The 26367-nt window shown below is 44.2% G+C and overlaps 1 protein-coding gene across 1 annotated transcript in view; it reads right to left on the bottom strand.

The window, feature by feature from the left end:
* rapgef6 (Rap guanine nucleotide exchange factor (GEF) 6) overlaps window positions 1–26367 on the bottom strand; it is a 242786-nt gene that overhangs the window by 150054 nt on the left and 66365 nt on the right. Inside the window, exon 5 of the mRNA XM_056285284.1 lies at window positions 12967–13036. Coding sequence (XP_056141259.1) covers window positions 12967–13036 — 70 coding nt within the window. The remainder of the gene's footprint in view (window positions 1–12966; window positions 13037–26367) is intronic.

The raw sequence follows: 26367 nt of genomic DNA, 5'->3' as shown, positions 1-26367 counted from the left end.
ACCTTTCAACTCTGGAAAAAAAAAATCCTATTGTTCGATTCCTATTACACATTATCACTACTATTTTCAGAGAGATGCTATTCTTGTGGATTATATGTCAAAAGAAGCAAACTGAGAAGAAATCGATGGGAATAAAAATAAAAGTGTGGAATAAAAAAAACTGAGTTTGTGAAAATCATTCCCCAACGATAATCACAAATATTAAGATTATAAGGTTACCCACGTACTACCTACCTGTGCATCATCTAAATTTGGCATAGCCATCTATCTGTTGCCTACCAACACGGCGATCGCCGGTTCGAATCCCTGTGTTACCTCCGGCTTGGTCAGGCATCCCTACAGACAGAATTGGCCATGTGTGCGGGTGGGAAGCCGGATGTGGGTATATGTCCTGGTCACTGAACTAGCGCCTCCTCTGGTTGATCTGGGAGCCTGTTCGGGGGGGGGGGACTGGGGGTAATAGTGTGATCCTCCCATGCGCTACATCCCCCTGGTGAAACTCCTCACTGTCAGGTGAAAAGAAGCGGCTGGCGACTCCACATGTATCGGAGGAGGCATGTGGAAGTCTGCAGCCCTCCCCGGATCAGCAGAGGGGGTGGAGCAGCGACTGGGATGGCTCAGAAGAGTGGGGTAATTGGTCAGATACAATTGGAGAGAACAAGGGAGAAAATAAAAAAAAAATGAATGAATGAATAAATAAATAAATAAATAAATAAATAAAACGTGTCTAAAACCTTTTTATTTGCTCTTCTTTCTTTATTAAAAGGTTAACATGTTTTTTTTTCTTTTCCAAGCATTTGCCTTAACATTGTGTTCAATCATTGTGTAAATATAAATTCAACTCTACCTTTAATCACTTTGTAAAACACCTTTAACTCTATATGAAGCCATTTCTGGTAGGCCCCTGAATTCTTCATTTATGGTACACAAGCAGGGGCTCTGTCTCTCAACTCACAGCAGTCAAACCTAAAGTCTAAGACTTCCCTTCCGACTGCCCAGACAGACGTGTATTTAACGTCCAAATTCACCCATCGTCCTCTCTGGAGACTTCAAACAATGAACTGCCACAGAGCGACCAGTCGCTCGTGTGCCTAGCATGGGAATGGGGACCACCCGATCACCTCGCCATCAAATGTGGAGGTGGAGCCAGGTGTTAATGCAGCCGAGTGCCAACAGAAACTGCCCGGTCACAGGATGGTTTCAGGAGCCTGACACTGTACAACAAACGGCGGCTCCCATTTGTGGATTTCAGCATTCAAAAAAACGTTCCCCTTGGAGCCGTTTCCAAAGCGAGCTTTGTCTGCTTTATTGTAGTACTGCCATCTTTCAGTGGCTCATCAGGTGAGGAAAGGCTTTTCTCAGTGAACATGGTTTCCCTATAGGGTTGTGTCATCTGATCTCTTTTTAGGTCTCCCTGCATCAATAACTGCACTTCTTATGACCTGCTAGTAAAGCTGCTCAGGGTTTGATGCCATTTTAGGAGGCCTAGTTGGACACAGTGTCAGGGTCAGACTGCTCCTAAGAGTGGAGCCCATATTATGCCATTTCCCAATTTAATATACTCATTTTCATGGACTATTTACAAAAATTTCAATGTTTTTTACAGTCAAAAAGCACCCAGTTGCAGCTGTACAGGCTGGGTGTGCAGCACCTCATGCTTACTCAGTCTGAAATGGGCTGTTTTGGCTTTCTGTCTCTTCGGTCTCTTTAAGCCCCACCCCACCCCACTATTCACTGTACCAAGCCCACTCTGTTATGATTGGCCAACCGCTTAGAGCATGTAGGGAGAGAATAAATGTCTTTACACACTGGGGATGTGACTAATAAATGACACGAGAATGCTAAATACTTGCCTGCGAATATTTGCATTAAAACTATTCACGTATTAAAACTATATGGGTGGCACGCTGGCGCAGTGGTCAGCGTGGTCACCTCACAGCACAAAGGACCTGGGGTAGTCCAACCTTGGGGGTCGTCCTGGGTCGTCCTCTGTGTGAAGTTTGCATGTTCTTCCCGTCTGCATGGGTTTCCTCCGGGTGCTCCAGTTTCCTCCCAGTCCAAAGACAAGTAGGTCAGGTGAATTGGCCGTACTATATTGTCCCTAGGTGTGGAATGTGTGTGTGCGTGTCGGCCCTGTGATGGCCTGGTGGCCTGTCCAGGGTGTCTCCCCGCCTGCCGCCTAATGACTGCTAGGATAGGCTCCAGCATCCCTGCGACCCTGAGAGAAGGATAAACGGTTTGGATAATGGATGGACGAACTATTCATACTGGCAGCAATACGAATTTGTGATTTCTGTCACAAATTTGCAAGGGGGACTCGACCCAGTGGGTTCAGGTACAGTGTGGTGATGCATGGGGCTCTCCCCCTCCTCCCTTTGGAGCCACTGGGGGGACCCCTGCTCGTTGCCGGTCCGGCCCCCACCTGGCGCACTTCCTCCATTGTGGTGCACCACGCCCGACTCTGGGTTGGCAAAGAAAGGTTGCCTTGCTACCAACTCTACTACATCCAAAAGTAAACTACATAAGCGACTCACTATCCTGATAGCCTTGTTGTTTGGCGATGCTCCTCCACACATTGTCCTCGAGTTCATTGTCTTTATCATTTTTTTGTCCTTTGTCATACAATACAGGGTGATGAGAGAAACAAACATCAATACATCAACAAACTAAAATAAAATAAATTAACAAAACATTTTCGCACCGAAGAAAACCGTCTTCTCGACAAGGAGCTAAGCACTAACCAAATTCTTCCTGGTGTCCTGCCATGGTACGCATCCCCTGGTATAAGTGGCCTAAACCTAAGCTAGTTTTTCACCATTTACCAAACTGAACATAGATATCATACACCTAAACATTCAGCGCCTCCTGCTGGATCGAGCAATACCAAGTGTGAAACAAAGTGATGCGTTCTGTAGACATGAGCACCATCGGAAGTTACCCTCTATTATAGGAAGTGCACCCCTGGCCACTCTGAGGGTTGTGGCATCAAAAGTAAAGGTCAGATTGCTTTGACTCTGGTACCATTTAATTCAGCAGAAAACACTGAATATTTCTGATATATAACATGTATATTCGTTTCAACTTGTAGGATCGAACACAGAAATAACAAGCCATTCACTAGTAGATCCCCACAGAAACGTCTTGCTCTACAAACAATGTATGGGTGTCTTCATTCCCTCATTTTTAAACAAACATGTTACACATCAAAAATGTTCAGTGTTTTCAGCTGAATCGATGGCACCAGGGTCGCAGCAATCCGACCTCAACTTTTGATGCTACGACCCTCAGAGCTGCCAGGGGTACACTTCCTATCAGGGGATTCACACCTTTGCATGACACCAGCTTTCCACTCTACCAAGGTTTGTTTGAGGCTTCCCACATCCGGTCTACCTAGCTTTGTTTGAGGGCAGGACAAATTAGTCGGTCGGTGGGCATCATGAAACTGTTACATTATGACGTGGATAAGTAACGGAAGAAAAGCTGGACCACAAATGAGCCGTTTCGGGACCAGTGTTTTCTGCCGGAGAGAATGACTCCCTTTGGAGGGGACTTTGGGCTTTGTAACTCTGCAGACATTTCACATGCACCTCCCAGCTATATAGCACACTTAAGAAAAGGGAAAAACCCCAAAAGCATAATATGGGCTCTTAAATGCTCTAAAAATAGTAGAGATGAGAATCAACTTTCCAAACAACCCATGAAACCCATCTCACCCCCTCATAATGAGTCACAGTCTAGCAGGGCAATGCTTCTTTTTGTTCCAAGGCAAGACCAGTGTTTCGTCTGAGAAGTTAACTGTCAGCTGCCCCCTGTTAAACTTGCATAATGGCAAGGTGAGGAAAAATGCTTCAGAGTGGCTATCGACCTCACCTGCCCGTACAACCACATGACTAACAAACTAACTTATGGAGGATGCTTCTGGCGCATCAGTGTCTAAAGCGGAAAAATGCAGTTTCTTTACAATGTTTAACACCACTCCTCGATAGACCTCCTCTGCCTCCCAGCTGATCTCGCACCCATGCTGCCCCTCGTACACACCGACACACACACCACACCTTGAATGAAGTTTGTCTTTCAAAGGCTGTCTGTCTCTGATGGTCAGCCAATTTAAAATACAACTACCTGTGCTATTATTTCCTGGTCCGTATGATGGCATGGCCAGTTTGTCTGTCTGTCAGTTTAATGGCTGCCAGTCACTGGTCAGTATGCCTGATTGTCTTTCTGTCTGTTGGGCAGCACAGAAGCCTGTCTGTGTGCCAGTCTGCCAGATGCTAACCAGTGTGTCATATTCTAAACCAATGGGAGGCAAGAGAGGAAGGATATTAACATGAACCCTCTGCTAGTGTCCCAATACTGCTGTCCTTTTCAGAGTCGTAGCCTCTGGATGCCTCTCTCTTCACCATTCTTTCACTCTTCTCTACCCTCCCCTCATCCCTCATGGTTGTGCCCATCTTTCCATCTTTCTCTCTCTCTCCTTTCTCAACGTGAACCACTTCTCTACACCAACTTAAAAAAAATGAATCACAGTGCTGAGGAATGCCCCATGATAAAACAAAGCCAGGAGGATACACAACATCTATTGTGATGTGATCTGCAACACAACCGTCAGCTGAAAATGTGGTGTAGAGATGTGTGCGTGTGTGTGTGTGTGTGTGTGTGTGCACATGCACGTGTGTGTGTGTGTGTGTGTGTGTGTGTGTGTGTGTGTGTACGTACACATATTTGTGCTTGCCTGAAGTACAGAGCGTGTGACCAAGCCATTTTGACAAAGTATTTGGTCAAACTGGCCACACAGAGTCTACAAATATGCAAGACAGTCACACAAAGAGGCACTTTGCTGCAGCGTTTTCCATCTCAAAAATGAGCAAAAGCTGTCAGCTTTGCTCTTATGCAGCTACCTTGCATGCTCAATGGAACATGCGTATCAAGTTTGTGTGCAAGCAAACCCTCACTTGGCAGTTAACAAGTCTCCTGTAAAAAAAAAGAAAAGAAAAGGAGGGGAAGAGGGGGGCAGACTGAATTAGGTGTTACTTTTGCATTGAGATGTGCCCAAAAAAAAAGAAAAAAAGAAAAAAAAAGCATCTAATAAGAAAGTTAACTTTACAAATCCAGAAATGGCAGCACTGCTTTCAGACCCGACAACAGGCATAGTTGCATACCTCTTAAAATGTTGATCAAATCAACGAAAAAAATCCAGAAAGTTGGTGCATGTCACACCACCTGTGTATGGACTGTTGAAGAAACCTTGCATTAGCTCTTGAACAACTGTTGCATAAGGCCAAAAAAGCTTTGTGTCCCAACAAGTTTGATTTTGTCACATCAACAATGAAATCCACTTGCGGATGCATCGTGTTTGTATGAAGACATTTGTTTCCTCAGACCTCAAGCCAGTCTCGTGTGTTTAATGGACGACCCCCCCCCCCCATTTGTACTTGGCCAACTACTTTATTTTCCGAGTCGTCCCGGTCGCTGCCCCACCCCCTCTGCCGATTTGGGCAGGGCTGCAGACTACCACATGCCTCCTCCGATACATGTGGAATCACCAGCCGCTTCTTTTCACCTGACAGTGAGGAGTTTCACCAGGGGGACATAGCAAGTGGGAGGATCATGCCATTACCCCTCCCCCCTAACAGGCACCCCGACCAACCAGAGGAGGTGCTAGTACAGGGACCAGGACACATACACACATCCAGCTTCCCACCCGGCCAATTGTGTCTGTAGGGACGCCCAACCAAGCTGGAGGTAACGCGGGGATTCGAACCGGAGATCCTTGTGTTGGTAGGCAACGGAATAGACCGCTACGCTACCCGGATGCCTGTGTTTAATGGACTTTACAGACACGTATACAGACAAACCAGTGTTAACTGCGAGAGTGGTTTACATCAGTATTTCTCAGCCACTTTGTCTCATTTGGCTCTACCAATGTGATTCAACTGCTGTCAACCTCCTAAAAGAGGCGCTGCATGTAAAGAATGAATTTCAATTTTCATGAGACTGAAAGGGGCTCTGGGGATGAAAAAATGCTATTTTATATAAAAAAAATTATTTCACAATCATTAATTTTATTCATTCATTCATTTTTTAACCCCATACATAATCTCATTACCCCCCTAAGAGTCCCAATTCTGCTGTTTAGAACCACTGGTTGAGATATGATATACTGAATGACGCATTAATGGTTTCTGGATTGTGATTTCAGCCAGCCCAACGGTTGCGTTTGCACACTACGATCATATCCTAAGCTGCCTTTGCCACTAGTTAAAGTAATAGTTTGTGCTACCGACAACATGTCAGCGTTTTATGCCACAAGAGAGAGTAACGGAAACCGTAACTTGTTCCACATCTGCGGTGCGGTTTACAAGTTCAGTATACACATGAACACAGTAATACCTCCCACTGTAACAGCTGTGTGACCACCATTGACCTGTTAACTGTATTTTTGTATTGTAGTGTATGCAGAGGACTGAGCTCAGCTGTTTGCTTCATAGATAACAGAAACTGTGTCAATTTCAGTATAAAAAAAAGAGAGGTGGAGTGCATATGGTGCTAAGGAGAGGTAAGATCTCTCCATTTGGTCAAGAGGGCTCAAAGTTTAACCTTTCCTTACAAAACAATTTAAAAATACAGCAAGCACTTTTTTCTGGTCTCCAGTGGACACATAGGCAAAAGTGATGCTGAATGGACTGTTTCTGCATGCTACGTTTTCTCCATATTTGCAGTCTGCACATATAAAGTGCATCTTTATATCGATGCAGTGTCAGTATAATGCCCTTCTTTGTATAGTGCTGTCTGTTTTGAATTTTAATAACGTTTTGACAAATATGCCATTAGTGTTGTTGTATAGGCTGTTTTAGGGTAATTTTGGCTTACTTCCTTTTTCAATTACAAATACCTTTTCCCCTGGCTGAATCAAATTATCTGCTTGTGCAATGAGTCCCAAGAAGATCAGTGATGTTTAATTGAATTTGATCAAATCAAATATATCTAATCAAATCAGCAAGTTTAGCTTTAACATACATTTTACCACTGTATTTTGGCTAGCTTGGCTATAGTCAATAGAAAAAAAATAACCAATCTTTAATAGCTTACATAATTTGGGGTTTGTTTTGGACGACTTCTGTGATATTAATATTCCATTATGGCTTGCAAAAGTCCAGATATCCAATAGTTCTGTCCATATCATATCACTACCAGTAAAGAAAAATGTCATATCTGTCTTAACAAGTCCCATGAGACACAGAGTTGGATGTAATAGAGATATTATATGAGCAATCCTGCGGGGAAGGTTAAACGCAAGTGATCTGTTTCCACAACTCTCCAACACTGTCCTTTTGTCTGTGTCTGCCGGCGGGCCAGCCAGCCAGCTTGGCTAACCGTTTATCTACTGACCATAGGAATGCCAAGCAAAGATGATTCTGTCAGTCTGCCTGTGTGTCTTTCTAGCGCTTTGTCTCGCTTGCCTTTCTGTGCATCTTTCTCCGACAGTCTCTTTCTCCTGAGGCTCTCTCTCCATCTATATGGCCATCTATTTGCATCTGTGGTTGACCGAATGTCAGGCATGTCTAATGTATGAACAAAGAGATGGTGCGCTACATGAATTTCGTCAGGTTGTTTGTCTCATCTGTCTGTCTGTTCACTATCCACCCTGACTGCCTGCCTTTCAGTGAGGGTCAGTCGTGGATGTAGATGACCGCATTTGGTCCCCCCCCCCCTTGCTTCTTTTTCCTTTCGCTTTCTCCCGCCATTCCTGATTTCTTCGGTAATACCCTCTGTTCTCTGTCCCACCATCTTTCTCCTCCTCTTGCCCAACCGCCCATCTGTTTCTCCTTGGTACTTTTCCCACAGAAAATCTCTTTTCCTCTCTCCTGCCCTTTCTCTCTGTAAATATCACTTCTCTTCATCCTGTGACCAGACTCACTACGACAGCCAGATTGTCGCCCCCTCCCCATTCCCATGGCCCTAATTAGCTGATTGGCTGCAATGCAGTGTGACTGGACCAGAGTGTTTCACTCAGTCCCTGTGTGCGTGTGTACACCTCTATTTTACAGTATGTGTGTGTGTGTGTGTGTGTGTGTGGGGGGAGGTGTTTCTGTTCTCAATTACCAGTTTGAGCACCTAGAAAAACACAACACATCTGCACTGAGATGCTCTGCATGGATACGATTGTAGCTTGTACCACTCAAAAAGATACAAGCTACATATATTATTGGAAAGATCGGTGTCAAAAACAGGAAAAGGAAATTTGATTCTAAGAGTATCTATATGACATGTTTTTCTCCCCTTACAATAACATGTTAATTTAAAGAAACAAAGAAAATGAATGCCACCAAAGTAACCCCCCCCCCCCCAATTTTTCTCCCCAATTGTATCCGGCCAATTACCCTATTTTTTGAGCCGTCCCAGTCACTGCTCCACCCCTTCTGCTGAGCCGGGGAGGGCTGCAGATGACCTCATGCCCCCTCTGATACATGTGGAGTCACCAGCTGCTTCTTTTCACCTGACAGTGAGGAGTTTCGCCAGGGGGATGTAGCACATGGGAGGATCACGCTATTCCCCCCAGGTCCCACCCTCCCCCGAACAGGCGCCCTGACTGACCAGAAGGGCTGCTAGTGCAGCAACCAGGACAAACACCCATATTCAGCTTTCCACTCGCAGACACGGCCAATTGTGTCTGTAGGGATGCCCGACCAAGCCAAAGGTAACACGGGGATTCAAACTGGCGATCCCCGTGTTGGTAGGCAAGGGAATAGACCACCACGCTACCCGGATGCCCCGAGTAAAGCATATTTAGGGGTCTGACCAGTGTTGGAACCACCTTGGAATTCTCTTATGTTTGCATTTTCACCTTCTTCCCTAAAAGTATCTGGATCTCAAACCATAATGGCTAAAGCAACCAAACTGGGCAAACGGGTCCAAAGCCTCAACCACTACTCAGGAGACAAAAACCACATCAGTTGGCCACATGGTAGCGCTATAACAGGCAATGTTACATTTTGGCCACTAACTTCTGAACCGTTTGTTGTAGGGAGAAAAATTATAAAATGAGTCCTTTGGAGATTTTAAGTCAAACCCAAACAAAACTTTTAATTTCCTTGAGATTGGATTCTGCCATTTTAAGCTGTTTTTTTCTCCAGTAGTTTTCCTCAGCCAATCATTTGATTCCCAAGCAACTTTGTGTGGACCATCCTCCATAAAAAGCATTGCTCCTCCAAATCTGTTTACCTCCCCTCTTTACCAGTGGCATTTTCTCCTGGATGCCAAGGGAACTCAAGTTTCCCCTGCTAAACAAACTGCCGTTGTCACTCTAATAAAAACATAATAATAAAAACACTCAGGCCCAACGGGAAGAACACAAACACCTGAAGGGAGCTTTAAAAACCCGCGGCTACCCCAGTTGGACCTTTGTGAAAACTGCAACACGTTCCAGAAAGACCAACTGGGTGAGCGATGAGGAGAAGAGGAACAGAAGGAATAACATAGTCATCCCGTATGTTTCTGGGGTCTCCGAGAAACTCAGGAGAATTTTTAACAAACACTGCATCCCGGTATACTTCAAACCCAGCAACACACTCCGACAAAGACTGGTTCATCCCAAAGAGTGTACCACACACCCAAAAAAGCAATCTGGTGTATGCTGTACAATGCAATGAGGATTGCAATGACCTATACATAGGAGAAACCAAACAACCACTACACAAACAGATGGCCCAACACAGAAGGCCAAACTCCTCAGGACAAGACTCAGAAGTCTATCTACACCTAAAGGAGAAGACACACTCCTTCGAGGACAGCAACGTACACATTTTGGACAGGGAAGATAGATGGTTTGAAAGAGGGGTGAAGGAAGCCATCTATGCGAAACTGGAAAAACCATCCCTCAACAGAGGAGGAGGTCTGCGACACCACCTATCTCCCACTTACAATGCCGTCCTTCCATCTCTACCCAGGAGACTCAAGAAGCCTAGCCTCCAAGAACAACAGTCGGTCACTAACGGCTCCAGCGACTCATGACCACTGAATGGAGCACTAACGAAGTCGAAACTAATACCCCCAACGTCTGTCGTTGCTAAACATCGGATCACAAAGAGCCATTGACATCAATAGCGCTGATAACGATGGGCGTTGCTAAACATCGGAACACAAAGAGCCATGGACATCAATAGCTCTGATAACGACTCCAAAGAGGATAAATATCTGAGTCTCATCACCAGCCAGTCAGACTAGCTTGGTCTAGTGAGAAAGGCACGAACTGATGAAGCCTCTTGGATGAGAGGCGAAATGTCTTCACGGATATATACCAAGTCCAGTTGCACTCGATTCGATTCCTTTGGATAACCATGACCTGGATGAATGAGAACATTCACAGGCCTCTAACAAAAACACATTTTTGTTTTGTTTTTTTTTGTTTTGCTCTATGTGCGTCTCGCCGCCTATGACTGCTGGAATAGGCTCCAGCATCCCCGCGACCCTGAGAGCAGGATAAGTGGTTAAGGAAATGGATGGATGGATTGCTCTATGTACTGTCTTTGTATAATGTGACAATGCCCCTATGAACTGCAACCTGTGGTAAATGTTAGTCTATGTGTGTGGTAAAAGAGTGTCCCAAGGTAACCTCGGAGACGATCATGAGAAGTCTGCTGACGGGAAGCCAGACAAAACAAAAAATAAAAAAGTATCCAATCAGATGTATTTATTGCCATGCTACTTGAAAAACATGTGAATGGTAATGACTACTTAATTTTGCATTTGCTCGTTGCCAACTAGCCTGTTAAGCAACGTGTCATTCGTCCATGTATAAGGCTTATTAGAATTTTTTTTCCTCCTTGCTTTGCGGATTGCATGTGCTGTTGTAATGACAGACTGAGTGAAATAAATGAATATTTGATAGATGGAAAAAAATTCAGGGATCAAATGCAATTTTGATATTTAAGGAGTGGCTTATACTGGAAAATCAGCATTCAAGAGGAAATTGTTGCAGCGATGGAAAGTTTGCATAGACATTCAAAACAGTAATGGCAAAACAAACTAACGAAAACAAAATAAACAAAAAAAGCATTTATTCTCGGCAGTCTGGCTGAGAACAGCTGCCAGCCATTTAAGTATTTTACTTTTCGAGTCTGCCTCTACCGAAGCTGGTCGCAACATTGTAGACCATAATGGCAGACAGGGTCAGGAAACGCTCTGATATGAAGCAACAACAACCAGGACCTCTTACGCAACGAAATTTCCTGGTTCACGTATACACATGTATGTACTGACACGCACAGAGAGACATAAATTAATATAAATCATGCACGTGTGTACACCTACGTCCTAACATGCACGCACACTTCCAGAGGTGGTAATCAGCCGCTCAACCTAAAGAGAAGGAATAGCCTACGCCTCCTGCATCCATCTCCCCTCCTCCAAGATGGAGGTTCAGCCAGGCTTCAAATCTAATAGTTAACCATCTCCTTCTCACTCTAAATGTCTTTCACTCACCCCTTTTACTCAACTGCACATTCATCTGTCCTGCAAAAACAGGCAGCTGCACAATTCTCTTATGTATGGCAGAAGCACACTTATCAACAACCACAAGCCAATGATCTCATTCTCTGTGAGCTGCATCACATCATACTTCAGTATTATGGACCAAGAGCAGTTTTCTTAACCTACAGCAAATTATAGGAGATAATTTGTTATTCTAATTGGGTTTTTGGACTGAGAAATTTAAGTCTGTCCACAAATTGAAAGCTATTCAAGCATCTTGAAATCTACTCTAAGACCCAATTTATAACTGGCATGATGAAAATGCATCTTGGCTGATCAGATAGCAATGCGATTGACTTATTTGCATAAAAATCTTGGTGTAAATACACTCGAGACACACTGGGGACTGGGTTGCAATCCCCCTGCTTAAATCACACTGAGACTGAAATGCACCATGACTGCACATTTGCTAAGTGTAAATGGAACCGTTGCCCCGAGCAACACACGCCATCTGTTTACTCCGCCCAAATGGGTAAAATATTGGCTACATCCAGAGGAAAGTGTTGTCAAATTGCATGGGAGAGCACACAAGAACTGCATTTGGGTTTCTATCCACTTATTGGTGACAAATATTTGATAACATGTAAATGCTATATGGATGAATCACATCCATATAAAATCTGGACACAAGTCACATAAAATGCCACGAGCAAATATGGTATAAGATTGCAGGGGAGCTGCAAGGGAAAGTATTTCAGGAGGAATAAAGTAAGAAAATGTTTAGACTCGTAAATAATACTGCTTCTGACACCCCTCATTTGTTACACCCAGACACCCAGCTTATGTCATCCGTGGAGTGCTATACAGCTGTAGGGTACTATAACTTACATACCCTGGCATCTATTTGAATGCTAAATACTAGGGACAGCAGATACACACATACCCATAAGATGTTTTTGACCTCTGTGATGCAATATGGGCAGTATTTAACTCTCTGTATCAGTGTGTTAATGTGGATATCTATTTTCATGTGCATTTTTTGTAACTATGCAACTGGTGCTCCTTTGGACGCAAGATGAATTTCTGAGCATCCAGACAAGGTATATTTTTCTCATTTTGTCTTAGTATTTCGAAGCTTAGGTAATACATAATAACAGTTGTGCTGATAAATTACGTTTAACTGAAAGACATGGAATGAGATGGAGAAAAAAAAAAAACAAAGCGGTACCAGGGAGTGACGAGAAACAGAGAGAGGGAGAGTGAGAAAAAAGTAAAGAAAGATTCTGCTAGATGGGAAGGAGACTAACCAAGAGACTCATTTGACAGGAAGACAAAGTTAGAGTAGGCATCAAAAAATGTAAGGGGAAAAAATAAAATAAAATGCAATCAAAGGGGGTGACATAGATGAGAAGGAAAATAAAAAGCAAGACGCTGATGCAGAGAGAGGGAGAGAGAGTGTGATGGTAAGAGAAACGAGCGAGGCCAACATCTACTCACCACAATCATTTCTGACGGCTCCAGAGTGATGCATTCACAGCCTCGTCTGCCCCCCAGCTGCTTGCCAAAACTAGAGGATAGAGAACACAGACAGAGAGAGAGAGAATGTGTCAAAAAAAGGAGGATGAGCAGGCAAAGGTCACTATCATAAATTGGAAAAACTGGAAACCAAATCACACAAGTCACCTTCACACACTCACAGATGAACCACAGCACAGCAGTCAATCAGGGAACTCTCCCCATAAACAGGGATGGCATTTAAGTTTGCACAGCATCCCAATTAAGTTCCTCATTCCAAAATAAGACAAAAGTCTGGTTAAATTGCTAAATCACAAGTTGTTAAAAGAACAAGTTTTTTCCCATTCTTCAGTTTACAGTGAAGGAGGCATAATCTGTACAAAGATGAATTTCACATGCTTCCCTCCTGTTTTAAGAGCCTGGATTTCTTTTGTGGCCAAATCAATTCAGTCAGAATGCTAATGGGGAAAGTTTCTGGCTCAACCCAAAAGTAGAGAGAATTCATTGTGGTTTCACTCGTTCTTGTGTCTATCCAAATACTTTACCAGTTGTCAAAATATGCTTGCCCGACTTTATAGACCTTATTCAGTTCAGACTAATAAAAATTAAACTTGAGGCAATCAAGTCCCATTATATAGCAGGGTAATCTGATATTACCCTGATTTAAGATAAAATTGTTTTACATATTTATCTTAAATCAGGGTAATATCAGAATTTTTGTATTGCAAGTAAAATTTGTTCACCGATGTTATTCAAATGCTTGGCATGCTACGATAGAACGAGGTGCTTAATTGAAATATATGGTCAAAGGGGTTGGTAGAGATACTGAAACTGCTGCGAAGACGTCTGTTTTAGGAGAAACAGAGAATTTAAAACAGCATTCTGGCTAGTTTTCAACTAGAACGGTGTTAATAATCCATCCATTTTGATAGTGACCAACAGACTCTCATATTGTCAATGTTCTAGTAATTTCAACCTCAGGGTTGTATGCTTGGTGGCATCTTGAAATACTAGGATTGTTGTGGTCCTAAGGTCATGAAACATATCTGACACGCCTTAGAACTTGTCTATCAAAGCAAGAATAAAGATAGAAGAGGTAAGACTTTTGCAAGGATACCAATGATTCACAAACTAAAACACTTTTTAGAGACACTAAACATTGTACACAGAGTAAGTGAGCCAGCCATACTGAGGGTCTCTGGCGGCATTATGGTACTGCGTACTGGAAATTACCTTTGGGAAAGGCTTTACCACACAGGGGATGAAGACACTGGAGTAGATCAATAAGCGTTATTGGTTGACATGACACCTCAAATATGCCCTCGAGCAGCCCACAGAGAGCAGAGCTCGTGCAGCCTTCAGCAAAGGAAGATATTTAGCCAAAACAGTGACATATTTCAACACAATGTTTCCCAAATCCAGTCCTTGTGTAGCCCTGTCCTGCAGAGTTTCATTGTAACCCTGCATAAGTAGGCCATCACAATACAGCGCTTAAGACAGGTGTGCCAAATCTGACATATTCACCACCTAATTATGTCAGATTTGGAACACCTGGCTTGATGGCTACATAATGATTCAACCATCAAGTAAAAGCAGAACTAGCTTGGAAGTCAGGAGGGTACTTGAGCAAGGATTGGGTTGGGAAACAATGTTTTGAGCTGATATGACCTTATTTGGAACCAGAGACAGTTATAACGGTAAAAAACAACTATAAAAAACAAAAACGGTATTGTTTTCCTCATAAGCTAATCACAGCTTCCATAACATGTTATTCAATGTCAATGAAAAAATGTCAACCACATCTGCTTGCAGCAAGCACCTAATTTTTTAAATGGCAAATGCTAATGCTAACATGGCATTTCAATTATTATTATCATTATCAATTTATTAGCCAATTATTTTTTTGCTTTTTCATGTTAACTGTTGAGCCTTTAGGGAGGTATGGGAGAGCTACTTGTATATTAAAACTACTAACAGCATTAGTATAACAAGCTGACACAGCTCTCTAGAAATGTTTGATTGTTATAAACGGGCAATGACAAGAATGTTCCAGAATCATTCAGCTCCAAGTTCACCCCACGGCCCGCCGACTCCACCACCTCCCCACCCACACCCCTATAAGTAACTAAATGTATTAATTGGTTTTTTTGGGGGGGGGGATTTTCTTCCCTCTTGTTCTCCCCGGTTGTATCCGGCCAACTACCCCACTCTTCCGAGCCATCCCCAGTCGCTGCTCCACCCACTCTGCCGATCCGGGGAGGGCTGCAGACTACCACATGCCTCCTCCAATACATGTGGAGTCGCCAGCTGCTTCTTTTCACCTGAAAGTGAGGAGTTTTGCCAGGGGGACATAGTGAGTGAGAGGATCACGCTATTCTCCCCAGTCCCCCCCCCCCGAACAGGCGCCACGACTGACCACAGGAGGCGCTATTGCAGCGACCAAGACCCATAACCACATCCATATCAATCCCACCTGCAGACACGGCCAATTGTGTCTGTAGGGACGCCCGACCAAGGCAGAGGTAACACGGGGATTCGAACCGGCAATCCCCGTGTTGGTAGGCAACGGAATAGAACGCCACACCACCCGGATGTCCAAAGCAAATAAAATCTGATGAAAATTAAATTGCATGCAAAACTAATATTGCTTCCATAGACGGTGTTTTTACTGCATTGTTATAACTGCCTCATGATTTAAACTATATCACTATAATGGAAAATATCAAACTGCTTTTCAAATTTGGATTCAACAAGTGCAAATCACTATGTTGCGGGGGGGAAAATAAAACAGCCTTGGCACAATGGGAGCCTTTATCTGCAGGGTTTTTCATCTCGGGCCCAGCTGGCTTGTTTCGGCATCCATGGACTTGGTGGGGGAGAGTAGCTGATGTTGCGGTGCGACTGTGTGGGCTGGTTCGCTCTGTTCTCGTCACATGGAGAGATCTGCATTTTTATCTGCAGCACAGGACCCCGAGGTCAGTGGAATAAAAATCCCGTGGTAGGTTTTACCTCTCAGCGTGTTATGTTTTCATGCTCAAGCCAAAATATGTTTACGAATGCACCGTTGACATTGCTGGTGTGTTTACAGAGATAATGTAAAGTGGGACTCATAGCTGGAACCATTTCTTTGAATTTTCACAACCAACCGTGTTTCACACTTCCCAATGTCACATACGGTACTCTCCTGATGTGGTCTATACTTCAGTGGAATAACAATAGCAGCTGAGGTAGGCGAACCACTACACAATGCTCAGTCCAGGCTGCAGACCCGCTCTCCGCATGTAAAGAATACAGCTGACATTCTCAATCTAAACCTTTTTTTTGTTTGTTTAAATCTCATGCATCCTATGAAAACTGTGTATCAATGTATCCACTGTCACAGAGACAAATCCTTATTTGTCGTAATCGCTGACCGAACCCCAGAAGTCTGCGGGGACTTTGAAATGAGATTCAGGAAACACTATCCCCCCCACACACACAGACACACACACACACACACACACACACACACACAAATGTCCTGTGTAATGTTGCTCCCAACTACTTTATGCATTTCTGTCACATATTTATTGGTGAGGGCAATAACTACTGAGGGAGTCTCTCTTTGTCTGACATATTTTACGTGTGTATTATCAAGGTGTCCAAATTGGCAGGTACCTCCTGATTTCATATTACAATGATATTTTTGTGCCAATTAGATACATATTACAATTTTTCTTTAAATCACATTACAAATATTGCCATTTAATAGATCATTCTAAGGCTCCCCCCTGTTGTTTAAAGTAACATGTAAACGCTGCATTAAGTCAAAGAAAATGTACAACAAAATGCATCTATTTAAAGTCATATGTGTTGCAAACGCTGAAAACATGAGCTCACGTTCCCGAGTAAACAAATTATTTAAATTCAAACATTCAGAGATACAGAAATCCATCCATCCATTATCCAAACTGCTTATCCTACTCAGGATCATGGGGAGGCTGGAGCCTATCCCAGCAGTCATTGGGCAGCAGGCGGGGAGACACCCTGGACAGGCCGCCCGGCCATCACAGAGCCCCCACACAAACACACACACACACACACACACACACACACACACACACACACACACACACACACACACACACACACACACACACACACACACATCCACACCTAGGGGGACAATTTAGTACGGCTGATTCACCTGACCTTCATGTCTTTGGACTGTGGGAGGAAACCAGAGCACCCAGAGGAAACCCACACAGACACGGGGAGAACATGCAAACTCCACACAGAGGACAACCTGGGACAACCCCCAAGGTGGGACTACCCCGGGGCTCGAACCCAGGACCTTGCTGCTGTGAGGTGACTGTCTCACATTTAAAAAAAAATTTTTTTTTAAAAAAAAAAAAATATATATATATATATATATATATATATATATATATATATATATATATATAAAAATCAATGCATGAAATCTGTTCACTGTACCTATATTCATCATGCTTCAACAATGCAACTCAGGGTAGATGCTGCAATGTTTAAATCACCACAGCCCTACTGTAAGTGTGTCTCACACTTGAACTGTACATACAAGTATCGGTCTGTCTGTTTCACACCTATTGCATGTGGGCTCGTGTGCGTGTGTCTATCCGTGTGTGTGTGTGTTCGTACTCTCCCATCTGAAAAGCTCAGTCAGTTTGTCCTGTGAACGCTGGGAGCAGCCTGAGCTGCGAACGCATCTCTCTCCTATTAGCATGTGAAAGCGGTGACTCAGCGTTGTTCGAGTGCCGGGAGAGACGCTGCTTTTAATTACAGGAGCGTGCTGAGCTGGGACTGGACCAAACCACCCGCAGCCCCCCAACCCACTTTCCTCTCCCTTTATCTCAACTTCTCTTTCTCACTTTCTCTCCCTCTTGCCCAGTTTCCTGCGCGCACTGTTTTCTCCCTCCTGTCATCCCCGCCTTGGCTTCCTCCAAAACGATACTTTCCCTCTCCGCTGTGCTGCTTTCCACCTCTCCGTTTAATTGCCACAACTCCTTCAGCTTCCTTTTCTTCTTTTGGCCTCCCCCCTCTATTCTTCTGTCTTTCATTTACATATTTTCTTTCTCTTTCTTCCTTCCGAGTCTACCTTCCTCCCCCCATTTTTTTCTCAATGTCCTCCTTTCTTCTTTCGTCTTGTTTCCCCCCCACCCCCCCACCCCTCATCCTCCCTCCCCTCCAGTCCAAATGGAGGGAGCGCGCTTTTATCTAATAGGCTTAGATTGTTAGGTGCAGTTTTACACCTGCGTAGATGCTCGTGTCCCAATTTCAATCCCTTCATCAGGGCCCAGATCGAAGTCTTTGGCAATGAACCAACCAAAGACTGATGAAACACCTTTTTTTTATAATTATTAATCAGAAATGCAGTTTATATTCCTATAAACTGATCCTACAGTGGGTGACAAAAGGAAGAGGCTGCAGAAAACATTGTAAAATCAAAGCACTTTCGTGGGTCATACTGATAGCTCCCAGGGAAATGCAACATCCACAACACTGTGGCTGGTAACAACCGCCGGCAGGCAAAACAAAGTATGACCACATTGCTGCCGGCAGCCCATCTCCGCTGTAACGTAGCCAATTAGCTGCGACAAGACTCGGGAGTATCTCAATGCTTTACTCAGTTATAAAAGGCAGATTTTCAGTCAGCATCTTATATGTGAGATTCTCTACTGACGACAGAGGCTCGTTAGCACTAAATAACATCTAAATTGTATTGAAATTGTATGGCCGCACAACAGTTATTCATAACATTAACAATTAGACTTGAAAAATGATTCCACACCTGAATTTGTGTGGTCTTTATTATTCATTGTGTTCAAGACTGGTAGGTGAACTGGTCTCTTGCTTCTGGAGACTCAGAGTTGGACATACCACGTCTCGTGTCCGCAGACAGCTGCGAACTGGTCACGCGGATGCACACGTGGGTTCCATTCATTACTACAATGGACTGAATCACTGTGACGCTGTGCTAACAAGTCACTTCCGAGTAGACAACTGGCGGTTGATTTGAATTGTGGAGATGCGTGAAATCGTCAAAACTTGTTTATTTTTGTTTTCATTTTCAGATGTAACTGTAACGTTTGAAGTTATATAGTTAAACAGGGTGGTCCAGCCTATCTGCTGTGCTTATTAGGTACTGTGTTGCTCTGCTTGCATCGTTGATAAACCAGATCTACAGCTTATCTATATCTCAACGCCAGTCGGACTAACTGCTAGTTTTGGGTAAACCCAAGCTGTGATTTTCTTTAGTCTGTGGCCCAACAGGAAAATGAACTCTCCAACCTAATGATAGTGAAAATGTTATGAATGAGATATGAAAGCATCAAACGTGCATTTTAGATGAAGGAGATGTACACACTTTGAAATAGAATCATGAAAAAAAAATTGCTGCCAGATGAATTAATTTTGTCATATAAATCCGGTCCGTGGCCCGGTGGTTGGGGAACCCTGATCTAGACGAGCGGGTCCGCACAGACATGGGCGGACGACAACATTACATCAATCGGACCCTCATCGACAGGCGGGAAGTATGAATTGGCCTTTAATTGTTTGATGACAACACAAAGAACAGCCACAGAAACTGTCAACTCTGCATCTCTAAATCTTACAAATATATAGGCCCCAACAGCCCAAGTCTCACTGTCTATATGCAGGGCGAGATGTAGTCTGCCTGGCTCAGTGTTCTCTGAGAGGCCCGAGTCTCCAGGTCAGCCCGACCCTGACAGCTCTCGCCACACTCCACTGCAGCGGGACACACTGTCCCTGTCAGCGCCGCCTGTCTAACTCTGTGTGTGTGTGTGTGTGTGTGTGTGTGTGTGTGTGTGTGTGTGTGTGTGTGTGTGTGCATATGTGGGTATGCCTTTGTGAGATAGAAAGAGTAAGTCAGGGATATGAGAAGAGAGAGGGAGAAGAGTTTAGAAACAAATGCTTGAGTTTGTTGCTGGGGAGAGCCAAAAAGAGAAACACTTTGCAGACTCTCCTGTCTCCCTGACTTTGGGTGAGTACGTGTTAGTTTCTTTGTGTGTGTGTGTGTGTGTGTGTGTGTGTGTGTGTGTGTGTGTGTGTGTGTGTGTGTGTGTGTGTGTGTGTTGTGGAGAGGAGAGGAGAGGAGAGCTGGTTTACAGACCTGTACATAAATGTGCATGCATTGACATGACAAAGAAGGATTTCAAGATCAGGGGCTTTTTGCGAGTCACCTTGGGTGGGGGGGGGGGGCAGCTCAGGTTCCCGGACCACATTATGACAACTTGGTTGAGGCCAGACGTAGTGTTATCATCAGCCTCTTCAAAGCAGGAGTTCCTAATAGAGATGACAGTTCCCTGGAAGGACCGGCTGGAAGAGGAAAATGAGCGGAAGAGGTCCAAGTCCCAAAGCTGGTGGATCAGTGCTGTAGGAGAGACTGGAAGGTGTGTTGTGAGCCCACTGAAGTGGGGTGTGTGAAGGCTTTGCTGGCCACTCACTGTGCAAGGTCTACACTCTACTTGGCATTACTGGGGCTGCAAAAAGGAAAGCCATCAAGTCTGCCATCAAGTCTACCATGGAGGCTGCAGAGAGGACCTCCAGATGGCTTTGGATCAGAAGGAGTGATCTGTGGGCCAATGGTGCTGGGACACAAGCCAGAGCCTGATCACCCCTGGCTGGGTTGCCTGAGTGAGGGTGTATGATGTTGAAAGACCCGAAACACCCGAGGACCTCAGGAAACACCACTGATAATGTGTTCCAGTACATCCTAGGATGTATCTTCAGATTTTTTTTTTTAAAGAATTTTAGTTTGTTTATACTTTTGTTCTTTGGTTCTATTGAAGAACAGTTGCATCACCTTGACATTTTTGACTTTAAACCAAAAAAAAAAAAATTCTCAAAATAAATGTTATTCCGAAATTCAAAATATGTCCTCACAAAAGAGATGTATTAAAGTCAATTCATATAAAAAATGCATGTCATTTAAGTTTTTTTTGAAGAAGTTAATGGATTCGAATACAAAAAAGAGCGTCACGTCATCCACCCATGTACATGTGTACATTAAATAGCAAATATGAATCACTCCACCTCTCCAACTCTTGATCTTGACTCTCTCAGGATATTTAGTGATGTGCTCCCTCCCAATCACAGCAAATGTAAGACAGCTCTAGTGTACCTTACATACAGATGATTGTTACGACACGTGTTTTGAACTTAGGATGAGAAACTAGCTTGGTTTGGATCTAGAATTAGGGGTGGCGTTAGGAGTCAGGGAGTGGCTGATGGTTCCATAGGGGAGCGGGTCACTTGCCCTTCTTAGTACGCCGACTCGACAGCTGAAAAAGGAAAGATGAGAAAACACCTGAGACAACATGGTGTGCAGAAGTATCTAGGGGATCGTGGTGATTACGATTACGCCAAGGACTCCGCAAAACAACAAAGGTCCAGTCCTTGTGCTGCACATCTCACTAGCCACGAGAACTTCACCTGCATTTCTGAACGGACAGCCAACAACGTCTGAGCTGGCGCGCCTGGAGGTAAGGCAAAAGCAAATAGGGGACGCCCTGCGAGCTAGCCAAAACATCAGAGGCTGCTAGTGGAAGACGTCGGGAGATTCAGCTAGATACCCCCTAGACAGGAAAGCGTACATACACATAGGTCAGAGAGGCTTACATACTCAAGTTCAAATGCATTCACTTGAGGGAAAGAACTGTTGCAGATGCTAATGTGTAGGGACTAGCTGGAAGGAGCTTAGTCCTCGTTTCCAGGATTAGCAAGACGAACACGTTTGTCGTCTTGTAATAATGACGATGAAGAAACTGCTGTTGCTATGCATAGATTTGATGTTAGGAGTGTGAAAGAGGAAGTTAATATGGGAATAACAAAATCTGGGGGAGAAGGCTTTTTATTCTACCACTGCATCAACTGATTACAATATCAGTTCAAAGCAAAGAATTTTTGTCAAACAATAAAAATGCCAGTCGAGGACATCGTTTCAAAAGTCATTTCACACACTTACTGTGTGTGTGCCCTCGCTTTCAGTCGCTTTATGAATGACTCCTAACATTTTACCGTGCCTATATATCTGCAAAAAAAACACCACGGACCTGCAGAGGAAATACATTTGGACCATTTGTTTTGAAGCACATAAGAGTTGGTGGGATTTTCTACATTAGGGTCATTCTGACATTGCCAAGTAAAATCGTACATCAAAACAAAAAAGTACATTGAATTTGACTTTCTTGACATTGTCCAAGCCTTCTGGCATTTGGAGATTTGTTTTGTATAGGAAGCTAAACCCATCTGTCAGCGGGCAGAAAGTTGGGGACTAAAAAATCTAATTCTAAAACACACAAATAAACCCCTTGAAATGTCTCAGGGATCAACTTTTCAAAGCAACACGTGGCCATCCTCAAAAATGTCTGGTAAGCAAAAGTTTTTGGACAGGTTGTATAGTGTGGAATTCAAACCGATGGCAATGTCCTGCAGCTGTTGTTGGAGTGGCTGGGGAAATGCTGGGAAACAATGTCCACGAAAAAAAAGAAAAGCTTAATAGTAAATTTTCCCCGGGAAACAAAAGCAGTTTTGGTGGGGAGGTATTGAAAGATACTTTCATGGGGGCATCCAGATAGTGTAGCGGTCTATTCCGTTGCCTATCGACACTGGGATCCCCGCACCGAATCCCCCTATTGCCTCCGGCTTGGTCAGGCCTTCCTACAGACACAATTGGCTGTCTGCAGGTGGGAGGCCGGATGTTGGTATGTGTCCTGGTCACTGCACTAGCGCCTCCTCTGGTCAATCGGGGCGCCCGTTCAGGGGGGAGGGGGAACTGGGGGGAATAGTGTGATCCTCCCACGTGCTACCTCCCACTGGTGAAACTCCTCACTGTCAGGTGAAAAGTAGAGGCTGGCAACTCCACATGTATCGGAGGAGGCATGTGGTAGTCTGCAGCCCTCCCCGGACCGGCAGAGGGGGTGGCGCAGCGACCGGGATGACTCGGAAGAGTGGGGTATTTGGACAGGTACAATTGGGGAGAAAAATCCCAACTAACTAAATAAATAAATAAATAAACAAACAAACAAGTAGCTCATTTGAAACCTCAAAATCGATGTTAGTATGGCTTGCATGTGTATTGTATGTCACCTTGAACAAGGGGAAAGCAGTAAATTTTGCTACGTCCCCTTTGTCACACACACACTGTGTCTTAAAGTGAGACTACTGCCAGTGTATGAACAGTGAGGCTGCCCATGATCACCACAAAAAGGCCATCTGGTCATTCAAGACTGATAGTGCATGTGTGTGTGTGTGTGTGTGTGTGTGTGTGTGTGTGTGTGTGTGTGTGTGTGTGTGTGTGTGTGTGTGTATATATATACTTTATCCAAGCCACTTATCTAAACTGGGGTCACAGGATGCTGGAGCCTATCCCAGCAGTCATTGGGCTGGCAGGCAGGGAGACACCTTGGACAGGTTGCCAGGCCAGCACAGCTGCAATCCCCCACAAGCTCCACATATTTACATTTATATGATAAAGACAGTACTCGAGTGATACTGAATAAAAAGATTCCAATTTCTACCTGTGTCGACCATAACTAAAAGAATGCAACTGTTATCGTCAACCTTGCTTATCAAAGTTCCTCATCTGACCCAACTAGTCTGAACAAGTGAGTCTTAGAAGGTTTTACATGTGCTGCAGATCCACTTTTTTTTCCTCCAAACAATTATTGTATTTGCTTTCATTCTGGGGAAAATTTTGTAGGAGGGGATGTTTTTTTTTGTGTTTTTTTTTTTTTTGGAGGTAGCGCCCCCACCCCTTTTTTGGAGAGATCTTTTCTCCTTCACAGAGAAGCCATTCCTGGGTTGAATTTCAGCAGGTGATAATCTCTCTTCCTCTTTTTTTCCCCCTGCAGAAACATGTCATGGGCAGGGGGAAAACAGGTTGAGAACCCAGGCCAGCGACAGCTGCAGTGCCCTGAGCAATAAACCATGTCAGGCCACACACACACACACACACACAGCTGATGATTGCTTATGGCATGAAACAGGCTTCTACTGTCTCAAAGAATTTACTTGAATCACTGGATATATACAAACCCCAATTCCAATGAAGTTGGGACGTTGTGTAAAACGTAAATAAAAACAGAATACAATGATTTGCAAATTCTTTTCGACCCATATTCAACTGAATACACTACAAAGACAAGATATTTACTGTTCAAACTGATAAACGTTGTTTTTGTTTTTTTTGTTGCAAATATTCACTCATTTTTGAATTTGATGCCTGTAACATGTTCCAAAAAAGCTGGGACAGGGGCATGTTCACCACTGTGTTACATCACCTTTCCTTTTAACAACACTCAATAAGCGTTTGGGAACTGAGGACAATAATTGTTGAAGCTTTGTAGGTGGAATTCTTTCCCATTCTTGCTTGATGTACGACTTCAGTTGCTCAACAGTCCGGGGTCTCCGTTGTCGTATTTTGCGCTTCATAATGCGCCACACATTTTCAATGGGGGACAGGTCTGGACTGCAGGCAGGCCAGTCTAGTACCCGCACTCTTTTACTACGAAGCCACGCTGTTGTAACACGTGCAGAATGTGGCTTGGCATTGTCTTGCTGAAATAAGTAGGGACGTCCCTGAAAAAGACGTTGCTTGGATGGCAGCATATGTTGCTCCAAAACCTGTATGTACCTTTCAGCATTAATGGTGCCTTCACAGATGTGCCATGGGCACTAACACACCCCCATACCATCACACATGCTGGCTTTTGAACTTTGCGCTGATAATAATCTGGACGGTCCTTTTCCTCTTTAGCCCGGAGGACACGACGTCCATGATTTCCAAAAACAATCTGAAATGTGGACTCGTCAGACCACAGCACACTTTCCCACTTTGCGTCAGTCCATCTCAGATGAGCTCGGGCCCAGAGAAGCCGGCGGCGTTTCTGGGTGTTGTTGATATATGGCTTTCGCTTTGCATGGTGGAGTTTTAACTTGCACTTGTAGATGTAGCGACGAACTGTGTTAACTGACGATGGTTTTCCGAAGTGTCCCTGAGCCCACGTGGTAATATCCTTTACAGAATGATGTCGGTTTTTAATGCAGTGTTGCAATGCCTGAGGGATCGAAGGTCACGGGCATTCAATGTTGGTTTTTGGCCTTGCCGCTTACGTGCAGAGATTTCTCTGGATTCTCTGAATCTTTTGATGATATTATGGACTGTAGATGATGAAATCTCTAAATTCTCTCAATAATCTCTCAATCTGTACATTGAGAAACGTTGTTCTAAAACTGTTGGACTATTTGCTCACGCAGTTGTTCACAAGGTGGTGAACCTCGCCCCATCCTTGCTTGTGAACGACTGAGCCTTTCAGGGATGCTCCTTTTATACCCAATCATGACACTCACCTGTTTCCAGTTAACCTGTTCACCTGTGGAACGTTCCAAACAGGTGTTTTTTGAGCGTTCCTCAACTTTCCCAGTCTTTTGTTGCCCCTGTCCCAGCTTCTTTGGAACGTGTTGCAGGCATCAAATTCAAAATCGACTCCTGTATTTTCACAATGTGTCTGGTGTGTGTCTGTGTGGGAGTCTATAAACGGCCAAACTAAAGCACTTGGGGCCTCGATTCTTTTTGGAGGTTATCGGGGATGATCAGGGGCACCTATAAAAAATAGCAGAACATTAAAATTATGCATAATATGCGGAATATGCATAAAATATGTGGAATCCCTTCATAATCCTGAGCAGTTCAACAAGATGGCGGGCTCTGGCTATGTCACGCCTCGGCTCTTTCCGCCGTTCGCACAAACCTCGCGTTTTTAACGGGTTGCTGGATGGCGGTCGGAGACAGCGAGCAGCGTTGAAATAGAAAGCGTCCGTGAAATAAGCCACAACGTCAGAGTCGCATTTGCATGGGTCGAGCACGGGCGTATATGGCGGCTGTCACGTGAAGTAAACTCAATAAAGTTTTCTGTTTTTCAATGTAAATCAGCGCATGCGGGCGGTTCGGGTTTTGGCGGGTCTGACGAACAATAAAGTTGTCCACTGTTGCACGCGTGGAAGTGTCCCAGTGGCTTATCTGATGAATCACATTTAAAGGCCCAAACATACTCGGGCGGAACGTACGCGGAGCGGACTCCACGAGGAATGTCCGCAGTCATTTGGGCTTCCATAGTCGAGCGCACTTCCGCGTTGTAGTTTCCTGTAAAGCTGTCCGTGAAACACTACATTACCCACAATGCTTGCGTGTTGTTTACACTCTTCTGTCATGGCGTCCGACACTCACGACGAGGAAGAGATGCTCTTGCCTGCTGGCTCTACAAGAAAATAAACTGAAGAGACGGTGGTATGTATCCTCCCTGTGATGTGTCGTACAGGTGTGGGTACTTTCGCACCTTC

Source organism: Lampris incognitus, chromosome 8 (genome assembly GCF_029633865.1).
Source record: "Lampris incognitus isolate fLamInc1 chromosome 8, fLamInc1.hap2, whole genome shotgun sequence".
NCBI lineage: Eukaryota > Metazoa > Chordata > Actinopteri > Lampriformes > Lampridae > Lampris > Lampris incognitus.
Note: the sequence above shows the minus strand (reverse complement) of the source record. Positions and strands in the feature narration are given on the sequence as shown.